Source organism: Nanorana parkeri, unplaced genomic scaffold (assembly GCF_000935625.1).
Source record: "Nanorana parkeri isolate BGI_ZX_2015 unplaced genomic scaffold, ASM93562v1 scaffold3, whole genome shotgun sequence".
NCBI lineage: Eukaryota > Metazoa > Chordata > Amphibia > Anura > Dicroglossidae > Nanorana > Nanorana parkeri.
The window spans coordinates 5,469,154-5,484,444 of NW_017306271.1; the positions used below are offsets into that span (position 1 = coordinate 5,469,154).

Below are 15,291 nucleotides of genomic sequence, written 5' to 3' on the forward strand. Positions count from 1 at the left end.
CGAATTAGTTTTTTTTAAAACGGTTTCCCCTATATTAAATGATAAAAAATTTATTACCCAATTTTTTGGTCAAATATAAAAGACGGGGTCACATCGGGTAAAGAGACACCAAACATGTCAAGCCTTAAAATTGCGTGCGTGCGTGAAACCTCAAAAAACTATAATACCCAAAATTGGCCATAGGCGACGCTTACCTTTACACATTCAGCAAGGAGGTAGATGCAGGGAGTTCAGCAAGGAGGTAGATGCAGATCTCCCTCCCATCTTACCTCCTGACACCCTCCCGAGTTTGTTCCGGGCCGCAGATGGGGCAGCGGATCCCAGGATTGAAGGTAGGGGTCAGGAGGGGGGGCGGCGGCAGCACACCATCTGGATACCGCAACCCGCCAATGCGACTGTGCCGTCCGTTTGGCAGGCGGATGGCAACTGGTTAAGAGATGGGAAAGGGCAGGGCCAAACTCCATTTTAAAAGGAAATGTCTGTCTGTGGAACTACTGAACATTTTGGCATGTGGATTTCAGTGAAGTTAACATCCTCTTATGCCTTTCTATCCTAAAAAAAAAGTTTTGAATTGCCCAGGTTTCCCTTTAGCCTTTTTGGCCCAAAATAGCAGCCAACATAGGACTATAGGCTTAGGTGACATGAGGAAAAATATCTAAAATATGACTCGTTTCTACAGGAATGAATAACTCAGCATGCATTTGTAGTTTTGTATTTGTAGTTTTGTTGTCATATAATGGAACCGATCCGAGTTCGCTTCATGTCATTCCAAAGTCTCCTCGGAGATAAAACATCAGACAAGTTAAAACAAGCTACAAATTCCAAGATATGGCTTGGAGGTGTTTAAACCTACATACCACAGATCACCTATACCAGTAGATGCAGCTAATGTGTAGAATGTGAAAGGACACAATAATTACAGGTGCGGGAAGGGTTCATGTAAATCTGTAAATCACCTATTTCTACATAAACACAAAAGGGGTACTTAACATATGTGTCCCTTGAATTCTCTCTTACACGGAGCCCATGATGAAAAGGCAGAGTTCCTTCTATACATGGTTTGTAAAACATGCTTGCGTTCATCTTGACTTAAGGCCCATTCACACCACATCCAGATTACCTCCAGACCAGACCGTTTCCGGACCCAATGTATCCCTGTGCTATTTCTGGCCTCTGTTCCCACCAGCGCAGTCCGTTCCAGACCAGACCAGAAACATACTGCTTGTTCTATTTTTTTCTGGTCTGGAATGCACTGGAACGCATCCAAAATGCATGGAACACACCTGTAGGACCATTTTAAGTAAAAAAAAAAAAAAATCCAATCGCGGCAAAAACGCAATACACTATGGTCCAGATCAGGTCCGGAAAATGGTGTGAACCCAGCCTTAGTACAGATTTGAATGAACTCAAATTGTACAGGCTGTTATTTAAACAAGGAAGAAGTGGAAGTATCTGACTAATTCACCTTATCCTAAAAATGCTCTCAGCCACTTTGGCAAATGGCCTAGGGCCCGTGTGAGTCTTCCAGAGTTTCCGATAATAAACATCTTCTTCAGAATGCCATTGAGTTTTTGGCCCATCTCCCATAAAGGCCTAGAAGTGATGTCGCATGCAGCAACGGTACATAACCTACACTGTGTAGGCACCATAGACACCATAGACCCGCAATCAAAAATGTAAATTGACAGCAGAAGAAAGTTAAGTTACTTAAAATTCCTTACCTTGCATGCTGACGTAAACAATTGACGATAATGAGCAGATTATCGCAGCCAACATAACGATAAGTACAATCAAGTAACTGCGCAGCATAGGTCCCCCAACGCAGTTAAAGTTTCCTTTATGGACAGAATAGAGAATCACTATCCCAATCCACCTGAAAAACATCCAAATCAGTTTCATATGATCAGCAATGGTATGCACAGCGTTTAAGAACACTAATTACAAAACAAGTGTAAACCATGTACGAGACGGAGACTGCACTTTTATTCAGCAAGCCAATAAATAAACACGGTTTCTATGCAGGAGGACTTTCTACGTTTCCTGAATTGAAACCTGCGTTCCACTCTCCCACAGACTGCCATTGGATGTCAGCCTATGCTCACATATGCTGAGATTACCTGCCTAGGCGCGGTTGTCCGTAGGTAATTGCAGCCTGTGTGATTACTTGTGAATGGCCTGCAAGTAGCTGCTTTGCTCACAGAATTCTTCCGTGACACTCATGTGGTCTGCTGTCGGCAGGGGGCGCTGGTATAATCCAATGACATTGCCTCCTGCCCACAGCAGACCACATGAGTGTCAGAGAAGAATTCTTGAGACTCATGCGATCGGCCCCCATTCACAGGGGTGTATGGGACCTAAGCAGGTCACCTTAATCAGATGGATTTCCCTATGGATCCTCAATGCAGTTTAGCTACCCGTATCTACAAAACAGGTCTAAGAAGCTGAGTATTTCGATATGCTTCCTGTAGCTGTGAGATGATCAGTTTCTGGTAATGTGTTTCACAATGGTTGGTTGACAGTTGCAAAATGCAACTTTAAGCAATATCAATGGCATGACTTGAATATAGTCCGAGTTTAACCCTTTTATAGACCGCTGGCAGCGGGCCCCTTTCAACAGATTTCCGCTGAAACTGTGTAAAGCCGACTGTCAGCTTAACGCAAAGCGATTCAGGTGGCTGAGCCTTCCTGCCCTGCTTCCCATCCTCCGCTGCCCCTCCTGCGGGTCGGGGACCGGCATCACAGGTGTTAGCGGGAAGTAGGAAGGAGACCGGCGAACATCCATTCGCCAATCCCTGCTGAATAGGACCAGAAGCGACTGCGTCACATCCGCTCCCTCAGCTGTAATTGCTCGGCTGCAGAAGCCAGGCTAAAAACTATTGGAGCACAATCTGCACCCCAATAGCTTATTTGAAGTGGAAGGACAATACTAGTGTTACCTTAAAGAGTACCTGTCACCGCTAGTATGCTATCACATGATAGCAATTAAGAAAAAAAAAAAAAAGTCAAAAGAATATGATAAATGAAAAAATAAAAACGTAAAGTTCCCCACACCCGCGAGCATGCGCATATTAACGTAAACATGATTCAGCTGCACCTATGTACAAAAACAACGATCGCGCTACACATGTTAGATATCGCCGTGTGCAATAGAGAAAGCAATTATTCTGGAGCCAATATTCACGGATATCTCTAAACTGATGACCTGTAGGGGGCTTTTAAATTGTTGCCTATGGACAATTTGGGGTACCATATTTTGTTGCCGTTTCGCGGACGCACGCAATTTTTAACCTGTGCATGTTGGGTTTATATTTACTTGTCCTAACCTTATATTTTATTAAACAATTGGCTATTATATTGTGTTTTAGGGCAATAAAATTAACTAAGTGCATTTTTTACTACATTTTTTGGATTTGATAAAGAGTTGCACTAATATTGTGCAACGTACAAACTTGCAACTGCCACCATTTTATTTTGCTTTCAGAAAATGTGTTTGGGGGGGTTTTAAAGGAGAACTATGAGATGAGCGATTTCCACTCACCTCATAGAAATTCATCACAATCCATCTTTACTGGAAAGTGTAAAAGTTGGAGTTTATGCTGCTTATTTTTTGCTTTTCCTGGGCCTTCGCTCTCTTAGGGATGCACAGATACTAGTATCGAAGGAGCCAAACGGAAAACGTTCAGGTGAATAGTGACGGCAGCCAATCAGCTGCCGTCCTTATTTGAGTATTCTGACAGCGCTACATCCGCCATTGTCAGAATACTAATGCCACAGCGGGAGATTCGTCCATCCATGCTGTTGAGCCCACAAGCTGAAGTGTATAGCCGGCTTTAGTCACTGCAGCCTCTGACTGCCGGCTGCACAATTGGTGATGTCACTAGAGTGCTGCTCTAGTGACATCTGTTTTTTTTAGAAAGCACCTGGCAAAAACCCCAGAGAGAACCCTCCAGAGCGGGGGTGGGCACCCTCCGACACTCCAGCTGTGGTACAACTTAAAACCCATCATGCATCTGTCTCTGGGAGTCATGCCTGTGGCTGTGAAGAATCTTGCAATGCCTCATGGGATTCGGAGCTGGAGGGCCGGAGTTTGCACACCCCTACTACAGAGCCTTCCTTCCCCATGGTCTACGCTATATAAAGAGGCCAGGTACATATCAAGATTGCCAAAAGGTCCCTTTAATAAGTGACAGATCTAATTTGCACTAGATATAGTCATTAGCATTAGACTCACCTCAGGGCGGCCCCTATAATGAGGCAGCCTGAGAGTGTTGCCTCAGGCGGCACCTCTTTGGGTCACGTGAGGGTGCAGCAGGCTGCACAATGTTTGTAGTGTGCCTGCTGCCCCCTTTCTGGCCACAGCATCTCAGGTTGCTAAGAATGGGGGGGGGGGGGGGACTGAACGGCGTCCTGCCCAGCTCCTGGCAACCAGTTGCCAAGTGGGAAGCTCTGGCCGGCATCAATGGCCCATCCCATGCACCACCAGTATCCCCCCGGGCAATGAAAAGGTTTGGGACACCCCTGACTCCCCATATAGTTTGAAAGGCTGTTTTATATCTTCTTTGCAAATGAACAGCATATTTACGAGTCACCACGACCTTTGAGACCGAGTGATGTCCACTCAGATAACAAACAGCCAGGATGCAGGTGTATGTGAGTCTTGGAGAAACTGAACTCTGGAAGCTGTGTCCAAAAAAAAAGAAGGAGCAAAGGTCTAGTCACCAGTGTTACCTGTAAATTCCCTACAGCTGATGTTCTCCTCATAACTGGCTTCCCATGCCTTGTTCTGCACGGTAGCCATCTTGGTAGAGGCAGGGCTTTGCATACTTATGTCAGAGCCTCCAGCAAGGAGAACTGTGAGCAGCACTGAAGTGACATCACCAAATCTCATTTCAAATCTGGGGAGACTATCAATTAGAGACAGCAGTGCCTTAGATCTGACACAGCAGATATACAGCTATGAGAGGTACAGGAGTGCCCAGACACACTCACATATCAGGACGTGCACTGCTATTTGTCAGGAGAAATTACAGGCAAAAGTACATTTTTAGGACGCTGGTTGAAGACAATCAACATTTCTAGATTTATCTATACCATAGCACAGGGGTGGGCAAAGTACACCCCTCCAGCTGTTGTGGAACTACAAATCCCATAAGGCATTGCAAGATTCTCACAGACATGACTCCCAGAGACTGATGCATCATGGGATTTGTAGTTTTACCACAGCTGGAGATTGCCCACCGCTACCATAGATTATTTTACTTTGAGTTCAGATCCACTTCAAACATTTTTTTTTAATTGTTCCCTACCCAGAGTGCCCATATCTGTCTGTCAGGTAAATATTACCTCTTTACAGACAGTCCTTATTTTTGGGTGTTTATTCCAGCAACAGAGTCATATGTTCAATTAAGCTTTGAAAATAAAAGAGAGAAGCTGATTGGTCACCATGAGCAACTGCTCCAGTTTTGATCAATTCCCCTCACTGTAATTAACACCCACATGATGCCTGCGATAGGTACAGAAGTCTGTACATACATGTAATGTGTAATCTCACATGGTACAGACATTAGAAATGTACCCTATGTGAGGACAAGCCATGACACCCCATATTCCTTCTACTGGCTTAAACCGCAGTAGAACGCAGTAACCATGGAAACCAACCGGATTCCAGTGCAGAGTCGTCAGGTCATTCACATCCTTCCTATGTCTCGTGATATGTGTGCCGAGCCAAGACCACAGGCTTGTACTAGCTGTCCAGTTGTGGTAGGACTACAAGTCCCAGCCAGTCCTGTCACCCATAGCTGGAGTCTCCCCTAATAAAGATCAGCATCCCCCCCCCGTCACTCACCAGATGAACCTGACCAGCAGCTCGAAGGCTCCAGGGAACACCAGATCATCACTGGCTAGAGCCCAGCGGCGACAAAACAACATAAGGCCAGGCATCTTGCCGCCTGTTCGGGCTATACCACTCCGAAGAGAAGGGGGAGAAGCGGCCCGCGGCCCCCTCTACGACTCTGACTCAGCCCGGAAACCAAAACCATCTCCGGCTGGATCCCACAGCTTTAGGACCTTGGTCATGTCACGAGCACGTGACCCCCCAATGGGCGGAGCACTGAGCAGTGTGGGAACGGCTTTGAGTTGTATTTTTTGACAGCTCCTGTTTTGGTGGGTTGGGCTGGGGCTCAGTGTCAACAACAAAACCAGAAAGGTTCAGCATTTACTATAGTTACTAATGATCATAAGGTAATTTTCAGGTAGAGTTTGGGCTTATGGATATTCTAATAGTAAATGGTTATAGTAGAACTTTCTTTTCTTTTTGGATAGAATAGGATAGGGTTAAAACCACTGCCAGTTTTTTTTTGTGGGGGGGGGAGGGGGCAATCTGTGTCTCCTTAGGGAGATTTCCCTTCACTTCCTGTCCTGTAGACTCAAGTGAGAGGACATCTTTCCAAAGTGAGGCAAACTCTCAGGGGAACAAATGTCCCCACCTAAAAATGTCCCCACTGCTCTGATGGTGACCAAAATCTTGGCTTTATCCTCACTTTTATTGTTGGTGACATTGATGACCAGACTGTTAGAGTGAATATTATATTACTAATGGGGACACAGCAGCTATACAAAGTTGTATGGGATCTATCCCCGACCACTTCATCCAAAACTAGAATAAGAGTTTTGCCCTTAGTTCATCTTTAAAAAACTCCGGGTAATAATTTTATAACAAAACTAAAAACTCCTATTGTTCCCTTTAAGGAGATCCCATCAAGGAGCAAAACAATCTAGATAAAGTATCAATTAATATCCAAACAATTTGTAATCCCAAAATACAAAACACATAAATACATAAATACATATAAAACAAACACCTAAAACCTAAATTACCTTCTACCTTACTCTTGGCCATATATAGGATACAATGTCAATAGAATAAATATTTAAGGTATGAGTGTAGCAACCCCAGTCTTAACTGGTAAACACCAGAAAGGGTATCTTGTAGTGATCTGTATATCACAGTGTGGAGTAATATCCAGCAGAGTGCCCAATGTGGGGAATCCTTATAATGAAAATATGTATATAACAGCATCCAATGTCACTCCAGTATTCAAGCGTAACGCATGTAATAACTTCAAATGCATTTATAATGGGATATTGTCATCGAAGCAAGATTTGAACAAGTCACTTCAGATATTGGCTCAAAATAACTTTTAGCCCTCATTCACACTAGAAACGGCCGGCACATACAACTCCGTGCTGCGTGCACGGCCGTATTGGGCAGCCCCCGGGAAGGACAGGTGCTGTGTGTGATTAGTACGCAGCCCCTGTCCTTCTCTGTGGGACTACGTGGCCGTACGCTGCCCTCTGCTCACCCCAAGTGCAGGTCCATACGGGTGCGGGTGTCCCAGCTAGGACGCAGACAGGATCTATCCTGTCATCGTACGAGTACAGACACCCGCACGGACGTGCAGGGCGGGGTACGGCCGCGTATTCCCATGGAGGACAGAGGGGACTACGCGGCCATTCGCCGCCCTACGCTCACCCCAAGTGCAGGTCCGTACGGGTGCGGGTGTCCTGGCTCGGACGCCGACAGGATCCATCCTGTCAGCGTACGAGTACGGACACCGGCACGGACCTGCACTTGGGGTGAGCATAGGGTGTCGTACAGCCACGTAGTCCCATAGAGAAGGATGGGGGCTGCGTACAAATCAAATGCAGCACCTGTCCTTCCCGGGAGCTGCCCAATACGGCCGTGCATGCAGCACTGAGCTGTACATGCTGGCGGATTACAGTGTGAATGAGGCCTTATAGCCAAGATTGATATCAATCAACTGAAAAATATCTCCATGAAGAATAGATGACAACTTGCTTGAACAACTTTGGAGGATTTATATCTCTGGATTAACATCCATCCAGACACCAGCCCAGGTATTAGCCTCTGACTGGGCACTTGATAAACGTACGGCCGTGCAACAAGTTGGACATACTTATCTTCTCCAGAGACAAAGATGCTTTCAACGGTTCGTTGTAATTAGGGCTGCAGCTAACGATTATTTTCATAATCGATTAGTTGATAGGATTCATCAAACGATTGCACAATAGCTACATCCACAGTTCAGATTTTCGTAACCATATTCCTGATCGAGATACTGCTCGGATCCATAGGTCAAGGTAGGAGAATCAAACAGCACGCTGCTCCACTTACGCGTTTCTCCGCGAAAAGAGGCTTTGTCAGAGGGGCGCAGCCTCTTTTCCAAAGACACGCGTAAGTAAGCAGCGTGTTGTTTGCTTCCCCAATCTTGACCTATGGATCCGAGCAGTATCTCGATCAAGAATATGGTTATGAAAATCTGAAGTGCAATCACTCGCACCAGAACGCGTGGCACATCAGTGCCTGCGTTCCAGTCCAGTGTGATCTGAAAAAATGCTGCATGCACCACAGCTGGTGTAAACCAGCCCTGCAAAATCGCAGTAAAAGCGTGGCAAAATGCCATGCACCTCGTTCCAGATCTGGCCTGGAAAATGGTGTGAACCTGGCCTAAAAGAAGACTGTCAGTAATTACCTTTCCTGCTACCTGCGCTGCTACGTTCACACCATGTCTGGACCAGATGTAGAACAGATCTGCAAACACAGTTTAGTGCAATTTACCGTGATTTTGCCACGTTCTGGTGCTTTTTTTTTTTAAGCTTAAACTGGGCTTTGAGGTGTGTTCCATACGTTTTTGACACGTTTTGCACGTTCTGGTGCGCTCCAGACCAGAAAAAATCAGACATGCAGTATTTTCTCGTTCTGGAATGGAAAGCACACAAATCACATAGGGATACCTTGGGATGCGTTTTTGGTCTAGGAGCTAACTGTTCTGGTCTGGACAGAATCTGGACATCGTGTGAACAAGCCCTTAGAGGTATGGCTGTTTGGAGGGTTTAGAGTTAGGATCCATTATAATGCGTGGCCACTGATGTACGCACTGAAGGGGAGGTGCAATGTGTTGTTAGAACACATAGCACTGTTTGCCTTTTCGAAATGACATTTCATCCATCTTTTTGCACCACATTGAGTTGCGATGCAGTGTAGTGTGCCCCGAGGTGCTGTGCTACATAAAGATGCAACATGTGTGGTGGTGGTGTGAACTGAAACGATAGGACATAAGGCAAACTGCCTTGTCAATGCTTTGGGCAAGGATGCCCAGTGCTGCTCAATGCATATGGTGCAAATGGGCCCTTTAAATAAGAACTTCCCCCTACCTAGGTTAATTTGCATTCCCTCTATATGAAAATATTCTTGTATAGTAATTTAAAAAAAAAAACATACTTAGTAGTCCATGTTGTCCAGTGTTGTCTTCCTTGCAGCCGAAGTTCTCGATGCACCACTCCGCCATCTGAAAATATCTGGAGTGTGCGCAGGTGTGCTGCAGGTCTTTGCCAGGTATTTGGGACCTGGCAGAGAATTGTGGCATATCTGCGCACAGATGGATCCTGCATTTGCGCAAACATGCCAAAAGGCCTATAACAGGTCGCCAGCAGGATTTCTGCGCACACATGGAATCCTGCACATTCAGACATGACACTGGTTTTGGGCATTCAGGACCCAATAGAGGCCGGCATCATATCTAAGCATGTGGGGGATCTTCAGTAAACAAGGCACCTGGACATCCGAGGGGGCATCAGGGGTCCCTATGTGATCCTCGTCTAAGCAAGGAAGCAGGAAGTGTTTCTAAACATTTCTAAAAATGGTATTAAACTTTTCCTGAAAATGATGAAATTATCTACTATTGGGTAACAGGTTGGGGTCGGAAACAGACCAGAAAGAGTTCTTTTAATGCTTGCAGATTCATTTGAATGAATTAATCTAATAGTACCTGCACACCTAAGCTTTTGTAAGCTCATTATTTCTCCCTCTCTCCTGTCTCTGCTCTCTAGCAATCCCTAGATAACAGCTGTGGACCCTCAGACATTTGAATGTAAAGTGTCTGGAGATACTGACATCATTCCATGGATACAATCGTGGTAATGAAGTGGTATTTATAAAGGACCCCTCCAAGAATGAAAATGTAGACGGAAATGAGAGGGAGACCCTGGACCCAGTTTCCTAGGTGATTGGCGGAGTGTATGGGCCCAATGACCTGGGTTTGGCAGCTACCCACAAAAACCCAGTTCTCTCTGCGTACAGGGGGTCACCTGGTTTGTAAAATTTGTAGTCAAGCACTAGGGAGCACCAAAACCATGCTTTAGGAGTCCATTATTAGGATGACAAGAGATACCAAACTTGTTTTGGAGGCCTCAACAATCCCCCTTCATCAGGAGTTAAATCTGAAAAATGTATTCAAGTATCTTAACAATTAAGAAAAATGTATCTTATTTGTGTTGTAGATCCTCGAATCAGCTCTGAATTCATGCTGACACTGTCCTTCTTCTGGAGGGTAGCTACTTTTGTTCCACATGGTCTCACCTGTTTTTTGGCTTTGATACAGAAGCCCAGGCTCCTGAGGATCTTTTGAGTGTATGCAAAGAATCGCTTAAGCCCTGATGAAGGGGAATTGCTGAGCCCCCTGAAACATGTTGGCTATCTCGTCACCTTCCTGATAGTGGTTAGTGTGGTTTTGGTCCTCCCTAGTGCTTGACACCCCAACAATTAGGCCATCCTATCATTTTAGATAGGTTGGTATTAATGTGGTGATGGGTCCATTAACATTTTGCACTACCTGCCATTATTGTATCCTCAGTTGTCTGTAAACAAACACATTTTGGTTTGCCAGCCTTGTTAAGGTGCCACTTTAAATGTCCCTGCTTTTTTGTTATATTATCCATGATGTATAGTGAATTAAACATCCAACACAAAGGGAGAATGGGACTCTCATTATAATAGCTGCAAATGATATACACACATGGGAACTTAAGTATGAAGATTTCACCATTGGTGCCTTTTAAAGACAGCATTCAGTGGGTTCACTTTCCTGCATCCACCAAAAAAGTTATTTATTTATATTCTAGTTTCAGGACTGCCCCACTGTTTCACAAAGAAACAATATCTGACCTTATAGAGTTTATGGCCCTAATTTGTTGGCTCTTAAGGGCCACATAATTACATTTCACCATAGAACACCATAGAAGTCCTGTCAGGTGCCGGACAAATGTAAACAGTTGGGCGGCGCTAGCGGTGATGTCACTGCTATTTCCCCCCCCTTTTGTTTTACATTTTGCCGGCATGTCAGAATGCCATTCTGCGGCAGGAGTTCGTTGCGAGCAGACGGGTCAGCGGGTGTCGGGTTTAACATTTTTTTAAAATTTCTATTAATTTTTTCTTTCGTCGAGTCGTCGTGGACAACGCTGGACGTCATGCTTGACCTTAGGATTACGTCGGTGGATCCGTTTTTTTTTGTTAAAATAAAAGACTTGTCAAAAACATAGTGCTGTGGGGATCCAGTAGAAAATGAGGAAATAGAAACTTTTAAAGAAAAAGAGCAACAGCCTCCAGCAAAGGAGGGTCTCCTTAAAGGGTAAATAAAAAAAAAAGGCTTTAATATCACTTTAAGGTACTCATTCTTAGCAAGAATTTTTGTTTCATAGATAATCTTAAAGGACAACTGCAATATTTGACAGGCACCCTATCAAGAACTTAAACTCACTTCGAGGAATATTGTCTTAATACTAATAAGAAATATATTATTTCACATTTATATAGTATTTTGCAACTTTATGATCATTCACCACATCCCTACTAGGGATGTCCCGATGCCACTTTTTTAGGGCCAAGTACAAGTACTTTCCCTGAGGTACTTGCCGATACCAATTACTGATTCTTTTTCTTAAAGGGACATGTCACAGACTGATGATTTTAGGGTAGTTTCTCACCAGAGCTAAATACAGATGGCCCCCATAGCAAAATACAGATGTGATGGGGTGGCAGGGAGGGGGTGTTGGTTTTAGGTGTGGCAGGGAGAGAGTGCTAGTGACTACTGTGGTGCGGATACAATAACACAGGGCAGACAGAGGGGGTCCAGGCTGCTGTGGGTATAATATGAAGGGAGGACATGTAATAGAGGGCTGCACACACTATTAGGCTCATTACCTTGTAACATGGCTCGGTGCAGAGCTCAGTCCATCCACACGGCATTACTCCCACGAGGCCACACTGTCTCCTCACTGACATGGCAATGCTGCTCCTCTCTTTGCACTGACAGCGAGCCTCTCTGCTATCTTAGGGATACGGCCGTTTTGCCCCATTTTATGCACTGGCATTACTGCACTGCCTCTCTCTTCTCCTCTCCGGCCCTGGATTGGGAGCTGGACTTCCCAGGAGACTGCGGACCAGTTGGTGACTGGTGGTCACCACCAGCTGCGCACTGTGGGGATGTCCATGGCTGTGCAAGGAGGAGCTGTAGAACCAGACAGGCACTGCCATGGACAGCTACTTGAAGGAAGTCAGCAGGCTGGACAAGCAGAGCTAAATGTACAGGGGGAGCCGCTGCTCGTTTAATACAAGTGATCTAATGAGATCACTTGTATAAAATCGAGTGGCGATCATGTCCGGGGGCCCCCCGCCGTGGTTTTCTGTGTCCCCTACTTCTCTGGGGGACCAGTGACTACGGCATATGATCTCACCATACAGCCCAGACGAAGAACGTCCGTTCTGCTCTGTGTAATCACAGCGCCACCTGTCTCAGCCGTCACTAACTACAGCTGTCACTGAACCCTACCCTCCCTGCGTCCTATGGTCAAGTGCGCCTTATGGAGCGCAAAATACGGTATATATTATGCATATGTAAGAACTATCTGCCAGAGTCAAAGAAAGGAGTTTAGCATTTGAGGAAATGTGGGGCCCATGGAGAGTTTTTAAAGTCGTCACAAATATCATAATACTTATAAACCTGAAAGTACATATAGAAAGGAAAAGGTCATTGGTATTTCAGCCCTCCCTTCCACCATGTAATAAAGAAAAAGTGGATATATTGAGAGAGAGAGAGAGAGAGAGAGAGAGAGAGAGAGAGAAAAAATCCTTTCGCCTTTTTTTTTTTGTCTAGTATTGTAAGGGTTTTTTTTATTTTTTTTGCTTTGAGACGTAGCCATCTTGGTTATTAAAAGAGAGCATTGTGGAGGGGTTAAAGAGTAAAAAGCATGGAGAAAGATGAGAGGGGCAATCTTGAAAGAAGATATACAAGGCATGATTGTTTTTTTTTTTAGTACCTTTAATCCCTTTTGCTTGCGTTATGAGTAAATTGTAATAAAAAAGTAATTATTTAAAAAAAAAAAAAGACAACTGCATGTTTGTTGTCCTATGTGTCATTTTCAACCAAATTCAGCTTTTCACCATGTTGATTCTATTCTTCAGTGTAACTTTTTTCTAAAGCAGCCATATAGTTTTGGCATAGCCATACTGCTTCTTTATAACTGGGTCGCCCATTGCGGCAGTATATTCCTAGGAGACTTACATTGAGGATTCTTTTTCTGTCCAGACTGAGAATAATAATTTATATTAATACATTGTCATAATGGAAAAATTCCTTATATTTGCTTGAAGACTTTGTTGCATCTTTATTCTGGTTTTGGTTATTTCGACTATCAGCGCTTACACACGTGTTTCAAATAGATACTTGACATGAACAGTGCTTAAAAAAAAAAAATAGATGTAGATTTGAATTGCATTTTGTGCATGCCTGTGTGACATAACACTACACAACTTGCACACACTTTTTTTTGTTATATGTGAATGTTGTTCAACTATAGTCCTTGAGAGCCGATGATAACTTTATTTAAGGAGCCACACCTTGCTTTGTTATTTAGAAAAGGCATTACGCTATGCGAGTATGTCTGACACTAGACTGGGAAGGGCATAGCTGAATCTACAGGGAAACCTCAAAGTAAAGCTGGGTATACATGATTACAATTTCATTCGAAAACATGTGTTTGGAACGTTAGTTCAATTTTCTAATAGTTAATGGGGTCAAATCATTATTTTTCATCCAAGTGTAACAGTGAATATGCTTTCTGTTCAGGAAACTCCTTTCATTCCAACATCAAAAGATAAAATGAACAAAATTGCACCTCCTGGCAAGTCTCTGATGGCATAATCAAATCTTTTGATGTTTTTTTTTTTTTTTTTTGTACAAATGTCCATATGAAATTCCAACTTCATATACCCAGATCTATAGTACCTTATTTACAGAAGTGTAACTACATGAAGTGAAAGGAAACTGCAAGATTGGGCAGATCTTAAATGCTGCAAGATACAATGAGGTGTCACAGCGTTCTACTGTACTCCCAGGGCAAATTTAGCCTTAAGGGGTAGGCTTTTGACCTTGTGGGCTCATAGGGAGGGGTTTGAATACAGGGAATCATTCAAACAGGAAGGAGGACTGGCACATGCAGCAGTGAGGCTGTGTGTAAAGTACCAGAGAAGTGGCGAGTATCAGTGCATGAGCTGAAATCACAACTATTTTCCCTTTTATTTTTTTGATAGTGAGCAGAATCTTGGAGGACTTGATGTAAAAACACTGCAGGTGCTTGTAAGCCCTTAGAAACTGACTTAAACCAACTTCAGTCTTTTGTGATAGTGGAGGTTAAATTACTCCATAGTACAAAGCATCTAGAAGGCTTGCTTTAAAAGCTCTTTTACTGATTGCTAAGTATGTGGAAAAGTGGACCCCCCCATATTCCTAAAAACGTTACAAGCAGGCTGGTTATTTTTTTTTACTACAAAAGAAACATACTATGTCTTCTGAAATAAAAAAAGACTGTTAGCTACTTGTTCATAATCTTCCTGACAATGTACACTGAGGGGTGCATGCAAATATCAGTTGACAATTTTAGGATTACTGAACTCCTGCACATGTGCAGGAGTTGCATCAACCTAGCACAGCCAATCAAATGGCCAAAGTTCCTAAATCCAGAAGAAGATCGGGTGAAGGGGTTGGTGCAAGGGAGCCTGCTATGTCCCATTGCTGGAGGGGAGTACTGTGCTGCTTTAATGCCCAAAAGGTGCATTTAAACAGGGTAATTCCACTTTCCCCAGTACATTTGGGGAAAAAGGCATTACCCCCCTACCAATCTGCCCCTTCTCCCCCCACTCTGCTGCTCTTACCTGTCAACAAACACTCCTTCCCTTCTACGGCTGCTGGTGTAGGACCCATACACAGCAGTGCAGCCCTGTACTTTAAATTCTGCATTCAATAAATAGTGAGCACTCATTGGTCAGCATGGTCACCTGACAGCAGGGTGGATAAAAAAAATCGATGTAAAAAATTTAAAATCAGATTTTTTGATTTTATAAAATTTATTTTAATAAAATGCTTTTGGAGTAAAAAT

At 43.9% G+C, this 15,291-nt stretch overlaps 1 protein-coding gene across 2 annotated transcripts in view; it reads right to left on the bottom strand.

Moving 5' to 3' along the window:
* Positions 1 to 6,084, bottom strand: part of DAGLB (diacylglycerol lipase beta) — a 26,146-nt gene extending 20,062 nt beyond the window's left edge. For both annotated transcript variants that reach the window (XM_018572250.1, XM_018572325.1), the window contains exons 1-2: positions 5,846 to 6,084; positions 1,722 to 1,873 (exon numbers count right to left, since the gene is read on the bottom strand). In XM_018572250.1, the coding sequence (XP_018427752.1) occupies positions 1,722 to 1,873; positions 5,846 to 5,940 (247 nt within the window). In that variant the 5' untranslated portion in view covers positions 5,941 to 6,084. The remainder of the gene's footprint in view (positions 1 to 1,721; positions 1,874 to 5,845) is intronic.
* Positions 6,085 to 15,291: the final 9,207 nt, after the last annotated feature.